Source organism: Embiotoca jacksoni, unplaced genomic scaffold (genome assembly GCF_022577435.1).
Source record: "Embiotoca jacksoni isolate LCO1_2020_lvr unplaced genomic scaffold, fEmbJac1.0.p SCAF_10, whole genome shotgun sequence".
NCBI classification, from domain to species: domain Eukaryota; kingdom Metazoa; phylum Chordata; class Actinopteri; family Embiotocidae; genus Embiotoca; species Embiotoca jacksoni.
Genome location: NW_027185230.1, coordinates 9,632,668 through 9,649,991, shown reverse-complemented (window position 1 = coordinate 9,649,991; position 17,324 = coordinate 9,632,668). Strand labels below are relative to the sequence as shown.

General features: G+C 42.8%; 1 protein-coding gene across 3 annotated transcripts in view; it reads left to right on the top strand.

Moving 5' to 3' along the window:
- pde8b (phosphodiesterase 8B) overlaps positions 1–17,324 on the top strand; it is a 35,731-nt gene that overhangs the window by 5,691 nt on the left and 12,716 nt on the right. For 2 of the 3 annotated variants that reach the window (XM_069164958.1, XM_069164941.1), the window contains exons 2-10: positions 2,931–2,987; positions 8,097–8,287; positions 11,623–11,682; positions 13,282–13,339; positions 13,637–13,725; positions 13,840–13,918; positions 14,469–14,609; positions 14,712–14,800; positions 14,882–14,936. In XM_069164958.1, the coding sequence (XP_069021059.1) occupies positions 2,931–2,987; positions 8,097–8,287; positions 11,623–11,682; positions 13,282–13,339; positions 13,637–13,725; positions 13,840–13,918; positions 14,469–14,609; positions 14,712–14,800; positions 14,882–14,936 (819 nt within the window). The remainder of the gene's footprint in view (positions 1–2,930; positions 2,988–8,096; positions 8,288–11,622; positions 11,683–13,281; positions 13,340–13,636; positions 13,726–13,839; positions 13,919–14,468; positions 14,610–14,711; positions 14,801–14,881; positions 14,937–17,324) is intronic. The other variant, XM_069164950.1, reaches the window with a different exon arrangement.

Here is a 17,324-nt window from a genome sequence, read left to right as displayed (position 1 = left end):
ATTTCCTCTTTATTGTCTTCCTTCCTCCCAACTTTCTACAGACTCTAAATTCCACCGTTTCTCATCTCTCTGAATATTTTCGTCCTCCTTCCTGTCTCTGCTCTCCCACCTCTGAATCCTTATTCATCAAGTGTTCTTAGCGATCTGTCAGTCTCGCTCCTTCTCTTACATCTCCATCCATCTTCCACCACTCCTCTTAACTCTAAGAGGCTTTTATCTGTGTTCTCTGTACAAAGTCCTCCTCCGCTCACTTTCTCGTCCTGCCTCTCCATGAGAGTTTTGTCACCTACTCTGAGGAGGAGGTGTCCAGTGACAGCTCTTCCTCGGCACTTCCTCTATCATCTTCCCACCCCCCTCCCCCGACTGATCTGTCTCCACACTGTTTCCTCAGCACTGATCGCTGTTTTTTCCTTCCTTCCTGCTCGGCTCCACATCTGGCTGTCTCCTCATCCTTAAGTAAAACACAATTACTCATATTCCCATGAAGCCAACCCTCAAACCGCGCTGATATATTCAGATTCGGGCCTCCTGCTGTCACCGACGATGATTCAGTCCTCTCGGTCTTTTGGTTTTGTCCCTGAACTGTGAGGCGCTGGTGGTGGTTCTGACCAACTCCCTCGGATCATCTCTGACTTGGTTGACCTTATTTCTGTGCCCTGTTAGACCACAGCATCACCGCTCACCGTGATTCCTGCTCAGCCCTCCCACAATACCTAATGTAAAGTGCTCCTGCTGCTTTTCACATAATACTGTAATAAAATAAACAAACGCTCATCATTAAATGACGATAAACTCCTCTGGTACAGCGATTCTCCAGAACAACACCAGCCGGTTTAAACATGTTCTCATCTAATGTGTGAAAAACATGTTGAAACTCCTCGAGGACAGTCGAACAAAGACTTTCACTGTCAGTCCTACTTCATCTGAACATATCTCCCAGCCGATTACGTTTCTTTGGGTTAAACTCTCAACAAATAATACCTGAAAACGATGTTTTGTTTTTTTCTTCTGTGAACTTTAACATCCCAGAACGCTCACTCCTGCATCTGCAAACTTTTCATTTAACTAATATGAATTTACTTTTTGAATTGTAATCATCCCAACAGGGAAGTTTAAATGACCAGCAGCAAACATCTGGATCAAAAGGCAGAAAAACAAGCAAAAAAAGGCCCAAAAAACCCTCAACAAAAAAAAGTATGTTGTTCAATATAAATATTTTTCTTTTCAGAACAAAAATGTCAAAAAAAATTATTCAGGGGAATTTAGAAATTGTTCTGTTTGTGTGTTGTTGTTTTTAAAAAAATTTTTTATTCTGATTTATAATTGAAGTTCACTTTCAATGCAGTAATGTCGTTTTGGACCATAAAGTGTAAAATATGCTGCCTGTATCATATATATACATGTTTGATAACTGCGTTGTGGATGATATTTTTTATTTAGATATCTTTTTACTCCCTAATATCAGTGTTGGTGCAGCCTCCAAAATCTCAGCGTCTACTGGGAAACCAAAGTGTGTGTTTGTGTGTGTGCATCTTTACCTTCCCTTGTGTGTGTTGATCTTACATGATTCAGTGTTTTTATGTTTCATAAAGTATTCATTCTTTTTTTTTAAAAGCCACCCTTCACACTCAGCTGATTGAATCACATGACTATTACATGCGTGTTTATGTCCACATGTCTGAGCCTGCAGCAACAAATAAACGAAGCGACGTGTTCACGTGTCGCTCCACGGAGCTTCGGAGACTTCTCCAGACCAAATGTGGGCAGACATTTGTCCACCTTTTAAGCCTAATTACCGCTGTCAAATAACTGTAATGCTGGTTGGTTGAGTCATCGAACTGCCTCTGGTGGAGGGAACCGAAGCCCTCCTCCTGTATATTTAGAGAATAGATGTTTCTGTGCAGAGAGGCCTTAACCCTCCTGTTGTCCTCGGGTCAAAATGACCCGCAGCTGTATTTAACCAAGTTCTATTTTATTTCTATATTTTTTTATATTTTTTGGCATCATTGGTCATCATTCTTCAAAGAAACCCTCACAGCCTCCTAGTCACCAATGATCCCCAAAAATATGAAAATAAAATAGAATTTGGTTGAACACAGCTGCGGGTCATTTTGACCCAAGGACAACAGGAGGGTTAAAGTGGAGCGTCTCCCTGAGCGTTGTGAGTCTGTGTTCATGAACATGTTAGCAGCAATACACACAAATTCCAACAAACAGCTCTGCAGGAGAAAAATGACTCATCAATGCAGAATATATATAACTGAATACGTGACGGTGGATACTCGGACGCAGAACGCGGCGCTCGCCGTGACACGGCATGATGTGGTACATGTTGATTCATTGTGCGTTCGGCGTGTGGTGTAAACGTGTGTGTGCGTTATGCTCAGAGGATGCACATGTAGCTGAGTTGTTTGTTTCCAGACTGACATATGGGATTAAGACGCTCGCTGACGCTGCCCAGACGGGCTGCAGCAACACACACAAGTATATAGAACGCACAGAGTGATGCACCTGCAGAAGGATTACGCAGGTAAACCTGTGAGTGCAATCTGTAATACCTTCTAAGGAGGTTTGCAGTGGACGGCTGCGTTCTGGACTGCGTGGAAACGTCCGTGTCCGCAGTGCAGGAGAGGTCACCACACAATCTGCAGTCAAGATAACTACATGTACACATATTTCTTGCTTTAGAGGGATGATACTTCCTGTTTTACTGCTGTGGAAGAGGAGATCCGTGTCGCTCTGAGGACTGAAAGGTGGAGATTATAGGTGCAGCAGGGACAGACAGGTTGAGGGAGGAAGAACAATATGCCAATATGCTCCTGGACATCAATGGTAAAATGGTAAGAGGTGCTGTTCTCGCTCTGCATGTGTGTGCGTGTGTGTTGTGTGTCTCCGGTTTGTAACACCTGTTGTCCATGTTTGTTGTGCAGGTTTCAGCTACAGAAGAATGTGTGGGACCAATGAGACTGACACAGGAGCCCATTCAGGTAAGAGCAGCAACATCTGGACTCACGATACTTTGGTAATATTCAGGGTTTGTCTGAGGCACAAAGCTTCCCAGAAAAAGGGAATATGTAGCTCTCGTTTTGGTGCCAAAACTTATTAAATTGAGTTTCTTCAACACCATTTCACAACCAATAATGTCTGTTATATCCACAGTTTTTGCCTGATTATACATTTCCTTTTTCAAACATGATTCTGTGTATGTTAAGTCTGCTTTATGTTCTTCAGTTCATTAGAAATGTGGATTCAAAAATGAATCTGAAAAAAAATAATCCTAAAATAAGGTTGGAGTTGGTCAAATCAGGAGCTTTTCTTTGAACGTTTGTGTTTTCTTAAGTTGAAATTTATCGATTAAAAAGTGGTGGATGTGTACCTGAAAGAAAACCTCTCATCTCTTGTTATGCAGTGATTTTAAAATGCATAATAAATCATTCTGGATGGATTTGAGTCTCGCACTTATAATAATAATAATAATAATAATAATACAGACTGAACCTGGAACTGGTCCTCTGTGACCTATTTACTGAAGTGTTGTCTGAGCTGACTGTACTTAAATTAATGTGGTTTTATGGGATATGGTTTTTGCTCTGGGATCCTGTTTTGATGTGAAGTCGCTCGCGGACGTCTCGTCTGTCCTCTGAGATGAAGATTTCATTTGGAGAAGTTGGGAATATTGAAGGTTAGACCGGGTTGAGCCGGGGATTGTCTGTGCTCATCCTCTGGTTGGGGATTAGGACATGCCCTAGTAAGATTTATTCTTATGCAACAAAGAAAGTAAGAGCTGCTGGAGGTGACCAGCTGCTCTCTCTCACAGAGCATTTCTCCGTGCTGCCAGCTCCTTCCTCGGGAATCAGCCTCTTTATTAGCTGCTCATTTATTGCTCTGATTTCATTTGCCTCGGTCGGAGCAGTGCTGCTTGGACCGATCTCCGGGGGTTTCTGAGTTCAGCTCAGCGCCCGCTGGAGTGATGTGAGAGGCCTGGCATGCCACTCATGTTCATGCTGAGCTGCGGTATCCTGCTCTGCTCTGCTCTGCTCTACCCTTCCTCCTCCTCCTCCTCATCCTCCTCCTCCTCCTCTTCCAACCAGCCAAAAAGCATTGTAGCAAGAATCTCTGGCAGCATGCTGGCAGGTGGAAGGAGTGAGTGCTTTATTAAAAAGCCTCATCTCATGCCTCATAAAACCCTCAAACTTTGCTCCTTGAAACCTGTTCGGTCGTACCGCCAACCCTCTGCTGCGTCCCTCCTCTCTCCGTCTTCACTCTGACTTCACTCCTTCCTCAGGCTGGAGAGATTAAACCAGATAAAAGGAGAGTTTTATGTATCTGGAGTTCTCCTTGACATTTACTGTTTCTGCCTCGCAGCCCTGCAGAGTTTCAGCTTCTCCAGAAACCTCCTGCTTCAGATCATCTAATAATTCATGTGTTTCAGTCATTACTCTCATAACTGAATGTAAAGCAGAATGTATTGTTATTATATTTCTCATTGTTTTACCTATTTATATCATGTTTTGTCAGTTTTTAGTATCACTGCAGGATGTTTGCACCGTTGACTGTCAGGATGGGGGTCTTTCAGCTGCTTACTACTAGACCAGTCTGGAAACCCTGTGCACATGAAGGTCCGCCCAGCCACTCTGAAGGGTGGACCAATCAGAGAGCACTGGGGGAGGGGCTAAGTGTGATGATGTTAAGGTTTAAACCATTTGACAGCTGTGGTAGAACTAGATGAAGCAATACAAGCAAATATGGAGGGATTGAAGCCGGTGCTAGAACCCTTAAATATAAATTAAAGTCTGCCGTAGTCATTTAACAACATGGTGCACAACATACATTATTATAGTGGAGGTGTACGTTCAGTAGGATGCAACGACTACAATCTTCAATGGAGCGTGGCCAGACTAGATATTAAACTTGGAGTTTGGGCCTGAAAATACCAGCTGAACGAGGACTAAGAAACAAAAACACTGTTCATCACTTGTACGTTTCAGTCTTCAAACCTTCATCAGGTAGAATTTAAATCAGTCCAACTGCTCCAGCCTCATACTGGATGGAAACCAACAGAAATCACTACCAGTGGCAGCTCCTTAATATCTACTGCACACAAACTAAAGTCAATAAGATCTTATTTTTTTAAATATTTTCATACAAAGTGCAACAGAATAAAAACTTAAATACTAACAAAACGCTACACAAACATAAACATGCCCCAACTGTGTCCAGGACTGTCTGACTCCCACACAGATAAAGCTGGTTGGCCCAGTGACACCTCTCTGTGTTTGGGAGACTCCCAGCGTCAGATGGCATGACGCCTGTGTGTGCAAACACAACAGATTAACCTCTGAACTCTGAAAATGTGACTCAGCGCACGGCGGTATTCGAAGATGAGCTCCAACAGCAACTGAACGTTTACTAGAGAGTGTTCATACAAAGAAGAAGACAGGAAGTGACTGTGTGAATCTTCAAATGTTTAAAACTAAAACTGTATCTTAAGGATGCTGTAAGCCAGTGATTATGTAGTGATTACATTAACAATGAGTAAATGTAAGAAGGTGGGTGCCTGTGATATGATGTTGGTGTGATAGAGCTGTGTTCTGACCAATCAGCAACCATCAGTGACATCACTTGTTGGTTTGTGAACATTATGAAGCCTCCAGTCCAGATTCTGTCCGTCACCATCTCGTTAGTTCGGAGCGGTTTGGAGCAGGAAGTGACCATATTTGGACAAGCTGGGGGAGGAGCCAGCTGTGGATCTGACTAATCTGATTGGAAACCTGACGATACTTCGTCCCGCCCACCGATAGCTGTAACCTGACTGCACCACAGGCCTGTCAATCAAACAGATGGACCCCCCCCCCCCAAAAAAAACACGTCTTTTTGAAGCTTATTTTCGAATTAATGGGGGATTATTTTCAGATGGACCACCAGAAAACCAATAAGAAGGAGTGTCTTTAGCTAACAACACAGAGATAACTGGTGGAGACATTTTATTGACTTTGTATTTGATGAGAGAAGTTGAATGGGAGTCTATAGAGCAGGAGGCTTTTTGGCGCCAACCTCTAGTGGCACTCGGTGGTATTACAGCTGAAGGCACTTCTGCATCGGCCTCATTTTACAGACCTGGAAGCTACGAACACTTTTGTATACAGTCTGCTGTTCGGACTGTGATGAGGTATTCAGACTAACAGCGCCTCCTACCGGGCTCGTCATCGGTACCATATTTGGGCGTCGGGTCAGAGATGTGTGCGGTGTGTGTCGTCCCGGCTCCAGCGGCTGCTGTGCGTGTGGAATTTCACATGCTAGCACCGTGGTTACACAGAGCAGCGCGGGATCAAAGACTGTGGACCTTTCACAGGCACTCACCAATACGAGCCCGACTTCTCCCTCTGTCCTCGTCCTCTCTCCACTCTCACCTGCTCCTGTCCTCTTTCTGTCCCTCCTGTCTCCAGCTGTGTGAGACCACGTGTGTCGTGGCTGTAGTCCCCCTCTACTTATTCCACCCACTCCCTCATCGTGCTCCCTCTCTGCTCCTCCGCCTCTACCTCCTTTGTTGTCCTGAGATGGGAGTCAGGAGGTGAAGCTGCTGCGAGCAGAGCAGAGTGCTGTTGCTTCTGGCTGCTGCCCAGCTGCCTGCGTGTGCACGAGAACCTGTGTGTGTGTGTGTGTGTGTGTGTGTGTGTGTGTGTGTGTGTGTGTGTGTGTGTGTGTGTGTGTGTGTGTGTGTGTGTGTGTGTGTGTGTGTGTGTGTGGCTGGTGTGTTCGTGGTCAAAACCCAGTGTGGGATCAAAAACACGAGACCTCTGCTCTGCAGGCTGCAGGTCTGCTGGTGTGAAACAGAATTAATTTCAGTTTCAGCTGCAGGAAACATTTGCCTGATGTTGTTTCCTGCATCATTTTAAACTCTCTGCTCAGAGCAGTGGAGGAGAAACAGCCTGCAGGTCGCAGCTTATCACAGAATAAACAAGAGGACAGTTCATAGTTTTAATTCTCCTGAGCTGAGATTGTCTCCTGGGTCTGAGGGAGGAAATCCACATATAACCAGAGGACATTAAAACCTTGACAGCAGCGCTGAGGGTGAAAAAACAGGACGAAGCTGCAACACAATTTATAATCCTCTATTTTAGTGAGTGAAATCTAAAATAGAGGATAGGTGGGCGTTCTGACTTAATCAATAAAAAGTTTTACTCACTTCTACAAGTTTTACAAGCATTGGAGGGTTCAGACTTTCAGACCAAGTGCCGGAAAATGAGGCAGGATGTCATCAACCATTAAATAACAAGAGAACCGGAGGAGTAAAAATTAGCTGCAGGTTGCACACCATGAGGGGACGAAAGTATTTAAGACAAAGTATTCAACTGGCCCAATGAAGAAATCTAAAGTCCACATCAAACAAAATTATAACTTATTTTCTGAGAAGAAAACAAGTGCTTGTAGTAATGTCACAATAATAATAAAGTATATTTCTCCATTCAAACAAAAAAGGCCAGATTGACAACACGCTGACGTCAGACACACGTCTATCAACCAGTCAGTGTCAAGAACAGGGAGACGGAGGACACGTAGGTGATGAGGACAGGATGTGAAATCTGTCATGAAAGGTTTTTAGTGCACTCGCAGAATTAGTCAATCAAAAGTTTACGATGTAACAAAAATATGAATCTTAGTTCAAACTTTAAGGTGTGAAATTTGTTGAGTTTTGACAGTGAGCTCAATCTGATCATATTTAAAGTCCAACTGAATTAAATTACATAGTTTTGTCTGCTTTAACGTACATATCCGATCAAGTGTTTTAGGGTTTTATGGCGGTGTCCCTTATTTTGATGTCAATTTAACTGAATATTGTTGAATTATAACAGACTGAGAATTTGTTCTCAATCAGTTTTTACATAAATCAGTTAAATACACACTGATGTTAATTTAGAGAAGCTGAACTTGAAGTGTTCAGCATGTGTATCTGTTTATGACTTACTGTAGGTCCATACAGGTCAGTAACCTTCCCAATAGTGTAACTGTGGTCAAATATATAACAGCTGGTTCTTGGTCTGAGTACTAGATGTGGTGTTGATGTATTAACATACACTACGTTGGTGTCTCTTCAGGTCCTGCTGGTGTTCTCCAACGAGGACAGCCAGAGCGATGCCTTCTGGTGGGCCTGCGACCGCGCCGGCATCAAGTGTAACATCGCCCGAACGCCCGAGTCTGCCGTCGAGTGTTTCCTCGACAAACACCACGAGATCGTCATCATCGACGGACGCCACTCACGCTACTTCGAGCCTGAAGCCGTCTGCCGGTGAGCCCTGGCTTCTGTATGACTGACATTTACAGACTGCCTCCTCCTAGAAAGGGACTTTCAGGAATTAACTGAAGTTCTTGGATTACATTGAAACCACCCTCATGTTTGCACTGAAAACATGAAGCCACCTCTGAAAATATGTCTAAAGGTCACGGATGAGGACGCGCCTGGCAGGGACGCACGTAACCCGCCTTAAACCGTTGTCGCGTTCTTACTCTCTGGTGATAAAGTGTGCTGGTTTGTGAGCTTCAGAGGGAGGAGGAGGAGGATTTAATGAACGATGTGTTGAACCAGAAGAGCTGTTTCGTTAATCTTCAGGTGAAGTTAAGATAAATTTAAGGTTGAAGCTTCATACGACATGAGACATGAGAGGGGTGTCGACATACTCAGAACTGTCAGCAACAAACTGAACCTGGATATTAATCTGGCTTCTTTTGAGACCAACATGCATGTTTGACTTCAGACGAAGAGTTTTACCTAAATGGTTTTTAACCTAAAATTATTCATGTATTCTAACGGCTACAGTTCAGTGTGTTTAATAGCAGTTAAGATGTAAACATCTGAGACACCAGTCGGAGGGCTTGTTGGTGCCCTCCGGTGTTCACTGGAAGCACCGCAGACATCTAAAGCTTCAAGCGTCACACTCTCAAGGATGTTTTTACATGAAGTCTCAGTTCACATCATAAACCGATCAGCCACAACATTAAATCATAAAGAATAATACAACAATAAATCCTCCTTCATAAAGTTGATAATATTCAGTTGTTATTCATTCTGTCCTTTTTTAATCTGTGATGCTGTTGAACTGGGTTCGACTGAGAGGTGTTCCTAATATTTGGTCAACTTAATTCATATAAATAGGAAGGACAAAATATTAGGAACATTTCTCACCATAAACACAACACAAACTACAGACTCCAAACTGACTGTTAAATTAAAACATCACCTCTCAATCAGATAGAATAACAACTGAGCATTATGATGCTGATGAGGATGGAGGTTTTATTGTGTTTCACTTAATACTTCACCTGTCAGTGGTTTTAATGTTACAGCTGATCAGAGTACTTCCTATAATCCTAACGACTCCTTGCAGGAGTCTTACTGTTGTTGCCATGGTTTCGTTTGTTTTTTAAGCATCACACTGCAGTAATTGTCTGTGTACGGCAAGCCTAGAGGGCTAAAATACAACGAGAAAAGGCAAAGCGAACCTGCTGCACTTAATGTTCACAATGCACGCTTGGTGTCACAGTAGGGGTGTTGGAGTAAACCTGAACTACAAACTGAGTTTGTTGACATGAGAGATTGATAGATGCTCCAGGGAACCAAATACAGTTTTAATAAACCTATTTTTACTATAGGATAACCTCATTCCCTCCCTGTGTTTGAACAGCTGTTAGTTAAGTTCATACTGGTTATTCTGGTCTGTTTGTCCCCATAAATGTCTGGCCTGCATGAGCATTTTAAGATTTATCTGGATATATTTTTAGTCTTATATTTTACACAGATTTGTACAAATTTAAACTGCTTCTTCCTGCATCATGTTTGTTTTTTAGTCAGATTCCTTATTTAATTTAATGCTGTCAAATTTGATTTGGACATTTAGTGATTAATGCAAGTTTACTTATAAAACCTGGATGTTCTTCAGTGTTTTAACATGTATTTAAGATGAATTATTTCTCATTATTTTCAGCACAGACCGGTGACTGCTCGCTGTGTTTAACTCCGTGTTTCTGCAGACATTCAGGGCTCCATAGTTTATTGTTAGATACAGTTCTCGACACCAAAAGCCACCACCGTATATTTAGTAGAGTGATTTACTGGAAGAGCTTCGTTATTTCCTCGAGTTAAAGGAACACATCCATTCGTCTCTGCTGTCTCCTCATCACCACAGTTTGGCTGCTGCTCCTTTCCTTCCTCAGCACCATTTATTTTTTCCTCATCCTCCACCTACATCATCTGCTCCTCATCCTCCACCTACATCATCTGCTCCCCCCACTCCTCCTCCTCTCCATCACTGTCCCAGTCCTCCTCCACCTCCAACATCTGCTCCTCCTCTCCTCCTCCACCTCCATCACTGTCCCAGTCCTCCTCCACCTCCAACATATGCTCCTCCTCTCCTCCTCCACCTCCATCATCTGCTCCTCCTCTCCTCCTCCATCACTGCTCCTCCTCTCCTCCTCCATCACTGTCTCAGTCCTCCTCCACCTCCATCATCTGCTCCCTCTGCTCCTCCACAGTCTCAGTCCTCCTCAATCTCCATCATCTGCTCCTCCTGCTCTTCCTCTCCTCCTCCATCACTGTCTCAGTCCTCCTCCACCTCCATCATCTGCTCCTCCTGCTCCTCCATCACTGTCTCAGTCCTCCTCCTCCATCATCTGCTCCTCCTCTCCCCCTCCATCACTGTCTCAGTCCTCCTCTTCCCCCATCATCTGCTCCTCCTGCTCCTCCTCTCCCCCTCCATCACTCTCTCAGTCCTCCTCCACCTCCATCATCTGCTCCTCCTGCTCCTCCATCACTGTCTCAGTCCTCCTCCTCCTCCATCATTTGCTCCTCCTTTCCCCCTCCATCACTATCTCAGTCCTCCTCTTCCTCCATCATCTGCTCCTCCTGCTCCTCCTCTCCTCCTCCATCACTGTGTCTGTCCTCCTCAACCTCCATCATCTGCTCCTCCTCTCCCCCTCCATCACTGTCTCAGTCCTTCTCCTCCTCCATCATCTGTTCCTCCTGCTCCTCCTCTCCTCCTCCATCACTGTCTCAGTCCTCCTCCTCCTCCATCATCTGTTCCTCCTGCTCCTCCTCTCCTCTTCCATCACTGTCTCAGTCCTCCTCCTCCTCCATCATCTGCTCCTCCTGCTCCTCCTCTCCTCCTCCATCACTGTCTCAGTCCTCCTCCTCATCATCTGCTCCTCCTGCTCCTCCTCTCCTCCTCCATCACTGTCTCAGTCCTCCTCCTCCTCCATCATCTGCTCCTCCTGTTCCTCCTCCCCTCCTCCATCACTGTCTCAGTCCTCCTCCTCCTCCATCATCTGCTCCTCCTGTTCCTCCTCCCCTCCTCCATCACTGTCTCAGTCCTCCTCAACCTCCGGGCCTCTTTCTCGTATGTCCTGCCTGCGTCGCGGCTCCGAGGCCGAACCTCTGAAGCGCACGCTGAGTTTGATATTTTCTGTGTAAAGTTCAGAAATGTTCTGCCCGTCTTTTGTAGCGATGACATCATCCTTCATGTTTATCCCGTACCTAAATCCCAGCCGCTTCTCCTGAGCTCAGAGTGTGGTTGACACCACATCCCGGTGACACTCGGTTGATTTTTAATCTGGATTTGTGTTACTTTTCAGGATGATCCGCGCCACAAAGCCCTCTGAAAACACAGTCATTCTCGCTGTTGTGTCACAAAAGTAAGTTATAATTTATGTTCTGTATTTTACATCAGTGATTTATTAGATGGAGCTTTAAAGACCCTGACATTTTTGTTTAACAATATTGATCTGTAATAAGATTTAGAAACATTTTCTCAGTTTAAAACTCAAAGTTGATTACTGCAAAATATTTTTCCAACGGCTCTGACAGCAGAGCCTTTATTAGGAGACATTATTTTTCAGAATAAAGAAGGTCTTTTATTATGTCAGGTTCAAGTCAAAATGTTAAAGCCACACACTACGGATCAAAAGGGTAAAATAATTAAACTAATATATCAATATGAAGTTTCCTCAGTTGATTACTTATCTTAAGATAATTGTTTTTGTGTTGCAACTTTTCCGAAATTTTATGTTATAATATACAAATGAGATATTATCTAATTAAATATGCGCTAATTTGCATAAATTTCCCAAATAAAATTCTGAACATTGAATAAAGTCAGGTTCAAAATCTGTGTTTCATTTAGATGAAATGCTCGAGTCAAAATTAGTACTTGTGTTTTTTTTGGATATTCCTCCATATATCAATACATAACCACAAAAAAAAAAAATTCACCATGTTTTTAAGAAAAAAATTTGTCGTAAATCCAGCTAGGAATGATATTAATCCCTCTGTATCAACCTTCAGAATATAGATGGGAATAAAACTGGAAAGTCTGGTGTAAAGATTTAGATTTGACTTTATTAATCCCACAGTGGGGAAATTCAGTAAAAAGAAGTGCTACTGAAGTTACTCAAGTGGAGATTTCTGACTCCGACATGGATTGTAAAATTTAAAAAATAAAAAAAATCTAAAATAACATTAAATGAATTGTAATACTCTAAATCAGAAATCTCAACCTCACTACCACATTCATACACCAAACTTTAGTGTTTTTCCATTTATATTATAAAGGTTTTTACAGAGGGATTTGTTCAGAAATCATTTATAGCCTGATTTTTATTTTATTTTATTCTCTAACTTTACATTCATTTTAATCTACAGGCACAAATACACACCGGGTGGAAAAATAAAAACCTAAATGTGTATTTTGGATGTTTTCTGTCCAGTAGTCTGAAAGAAGACATCTTAACGTGGCCTTCAGCCACCATGAATGAAAGAACATCCTACAAAATGTTCCTATAAAAAGAAGGCTGCAGGGATTTTAATAAATTAATTTTTTTTAAAAATCGGAAAGATTTGAAAGATTAAACAGGATTAGAGTATGAAAATATTATTTCTGCTAAAAAAGAGAGAAAGCGAAACAAACTGGAGAGTCAAGAGTTCTGAGCTGTGTAATCAGACTGTGTCTTCACATTATTTGGTTAGCAGCTGTCTTTATAGGACAATTTGACAGAAATCGACTATATTAGTGAGAAAGAAAATAAAATAGAGAAATATTTCATATGAAATAACTGAAAACTATTTTAACAGAATATAATTTTTTCAGAGGATACATTTACTCACACTATGAAAATAAAGTTTTCAGGGTCTTTAAGCTGCAGTTTTCCAGACACTGTTTGTACAGAGCTACAAGCGTGTTTATTCAAAAATGAGTGTGGTTGCAGATGGTAATAATTTTTCTCGTCACTGTGCAGAGCGCCTGACCAGGACGAGCCATCTGTTCTTCCTCTGCTCTGCGCTGGATTCAGCCGAGTACGTCCGACACTCGCCTGCTCTTGTTGCTGTGTTTGTGACAGATGTCGTCCTGAATGTGTTCTGCTTGTTTCTCTGAAAGATTTTTATTGGGCATATAAATAGATTTCAAACGCTGGAATAGCAGCATGCAGCCACTTCTGGAAGAGACGCTTATTGTCGGGGGTGTTTATGGTGTAAAAGTGACGTAAAACGCTAAAAAAAACAAAAAAACAAGTGGACTCTGTGAATCCTGACTCATTGGATTTTCTGCTCCTCTCTGTCTCCTTCAAACACTGAACCCTGTCGGGCATCCAGAGGTTCGTGGAGAACAGCAGTGTGTCGGCCTGCTACAACGAGCTCATACAGATTGAACACGGAGAGGTGCGCTGCCAGTTCAAACTCAGGTAAAGCACACAAAAAAAACACGACATGCGATGCAGATAAATTAACACACACTCCACATGTTCTCTGTTCTGAGGCTCTTAACTCTGAGTTACAGCAGCTTTATTGATCCACAGAGCGTGTAACTCTGTCTTCACTGCCCTGGAGCACTGCCAGGAGGCTGTGGAGATCACCAGTGAGGACCACATCATACAGGTGGGGATCTTACACGCATGAAAACATGCACACGCACACACAACTGTGCAGACTCAGCAGGAACAACAACTCAAACTTCACCTTTAAAGCATGAAGCTGGAGATATTCTATATTTCTGTTATTGTAAATACCTGTCAGACTTCCATACAGTGTGTGTCGCACTCAGCCTCTGGCCCTGCGGTATACGTACAACTTTAAAAACACGTCACAAACGGTATTTTCACTAGAGAAATATCCTAAAATAGTCGTTTTTTTGCAGATATTGAGCATAAATAACGTATTTGTTGGACTGTCAGGGTCATAAAATTTTACTTAACAATTAATTGTCATCCGATGGAGAGTAACCAGACTTATATGTTACTGTAGTGAATTGAAGTCTGGGAACACCAAGCTAATGGAGCAAAACAGGAAACACTAGTTAGTTGTACCACACAGGTGAAACTAGTTCATCGTTCATTTGGTCTTTTCATGATACATATGAACAGTAATCAGAATATAGATCATGAATCTACCGGACTTTTCCTTTAACACCTTCCTGGTTCTGTCCCAGTATGTGAACCCGGCGTTCGAACGGATGATGGGTTACCACAAGGGGGAGCTGATCGGGAAGGAACTCACCGAACTACCTGAGAGCGACAAGAACAGAGCTGACCTGCTGGACACCATCAACACCTGCATCAAAAAAGGAAAGGTCAGTCCCTCATCTGTCCGTCAAGTCCTACATCTGTCCATCTGTCTTCATTTGTCTGCCTGTTGAAGTGAGTGTTTCACAGCCGTCCTCTTGTCTCTGAAGGAATGGCAGGGTATTTACTATGCCAGGAAGAAGTCAGGTGACAGCATCCAGCAGCAGGTGAAGATAACGCCTGTCATCGGCCAGGGAGGGTAAGAAAAGTTTCAACAACGCACCTGAACATTTCCAAGAAATCGTAAATCCCTGACAGACTCCCGTCTTACTGCCTGCAGGAAGATTCGGCATTTCGTAGCCATCAAGAGACCTCATGTTGACAACAATAATCAGGTGAGTGGAGTGATCATCTGATCTATTGAACAGGTTTCTTTTGAAATACTGATTTCAGTCAGGACGACCACAAGAGCTGCTACAGTAGGTACAACTTTTAGAGCAGCAGAGGTTTTTCAAAGAAGTCAGACATGAACTTTTGCTATAAAAATATCTTTAACAACGATCAGCTTTTAGATCTTAAACCACGTTCTCTCAAATGTGCCTCCTTTAATACACAAAGCGTGAAATAGACATGTTCGTCCACTGAAGGAAAATGTGTCTATTTTCACGCCTAGACAACGCCAGGCGTAGATATCACACGTTTTGTGCTTTTGCCAGCGGGCATGTCTTATTACACGCAGCACTTTATAGGAAAACAAAACCATCTGCAAACCCTCGTGGTTTGGGTTAGGACATTAAAAAAAAATGCAACTTCCTTCTTATAACGCGCAAAACTGTCCTTTGTACTCGGTCTCAAGACCTTCCTTACATAACATGCCTATATGTGAGTGTTATTCTCACACCCGCACAGCGCCAGGCGTAGCTATCACACGTTTTGCTTAAGTGGACGGGCGCGTCTATTACACGCTTCGCCGTGTTCCTGGACGGGACAAATACGTAGCTTTACAAGCAGCTGTTAGGAGAAAAAAACAATGCGCTACAATATGTAATTCAGACTCCGATACTGAGTTGATTTTTCTCTTGAGGAACTAAAACAAACGTCAGTCTATCAGCAGCCCTCATGCTGCAGTAGTACAGTTCGTACCAAACAAGCCTCATGAACAACGGAGTCCAAACTGGACTTTGGCTTTGGTTTCAAACTCTGTCAGCAGTTATTTTCACATAAATCCTCCGAAAGGAACTGAAGGCTAAAGTGTCAGGTTTAAATGCTTCAGTGGAGCAGGCCGACTGTGAGGCCTCCAGCAGTGCTGAGCGCCGCGCACGGTTACTCTGAAGCAGGTGTGTTGCTGCATTCAGCTGGGTTCCCGGCCAATAACGTCACACTATGCTAAGCTACGGCTAAGCACCAGGATCCCCCACTAAGGCCTGGGAGGGCTATTTATACCCCAGGAAAAGCTGCACAAGGAACAGCTTTAGCTCGCTGCTCTCTTTCATCGTGTGTTCAGAAGGTGAGTCAGCCGCTGGCATCTGTCCGCCTCAGCCTAATGGCATCCACTCGCGCTTGTTGGGATTGGGAATACTCCGACATGGCAGCGACTGATCCCTTTCTCCAAATCATGGAAGTCAACCCCTCTCAACCTGAAGGGTGTAGCGTCAAACTGAGTGGTATTATCAGGGGGCCACTGTTGATTAATTTCCTCCACAAGTTACAGAAGAGAACTGATTCAAAGTTGAGGATTGGAAGCATTTTTAAACTAAATCATGTCATGGTGAATGCACTGCATCTTCACTAAGGTACCATCATCATCCTGATAACCCGAACACACAGAGGTCCTGTCAGGATACCACTGATCTGATTCTGCATCCTGCTCTGGACATTTTAAAACCACACATTAGTCCCTGTCTTTTTTCCACCTGGTTTCCATTTCATTGTGTTTTTCAGTGAGCAGTATTTGTTTCAGAGCCGCAGACTTCGGGTCAGTTTTGTTTGTCTTTGCCCCTCAATTACGGGCCATTATAATCTCAACTATTTCCCAGCTTGAGTTGAGTTCATTCAGAAGATGTCTTTTTAAATGTCTGTTTGTATTTGGCAGCTCAGGAAGCCCATTAGGATGCAGCCTGCTCAGTCTGGCAGCCGTGTTTGTCATTAGAAGTGTTTATAGTGTCTTAATCCTATTTAGTGAGTGCGGGACCAGAGAGCGAGCGGCTGACATGTTTAGAGACGGGGCTGTAAAAAGGAAAAAAAAGGAGCAACTATGAGAAAGTGACATGGATTCTAAAAATAAAACTCTATTCAAATGTAATTATTATTTTAGTGACTGTTTTTAGTGATGGTATCTAAATTAAAACTTAGAGAAATACTACAATTCTCCTAATTTTAGGACATAAAAACGAATCGGTATGTTTGTATAGACAAATTCCTCATTACATAAATGTGCATATGTTGCACAGTCAGCAGGATGTCAAGGTGCAGTGACTCAGTGGGTGAGGAAAATCTTCTATAACCAGATTAGAGGCTCTGCTCATCCATATATCTCCAGACCTCTGTGTGACCAACAGGATGTACCATACAAATCATCTCCTGCAGGAATTATTACAAGTCAGGGGGAAAACAAAATACAAGTTTCAAAGTGTTCTGGTAAATACAGTTCAGAACCTGCAGATTGAATTAAGGTTTTTATTACAAATATTTAATTCTAATTTAATAATTATTGTAAATCTTAAACTGAAATTTGAAATAGTCAAGTTAATTTTTCAATTATTTGATAGCAAATATTTATCAAA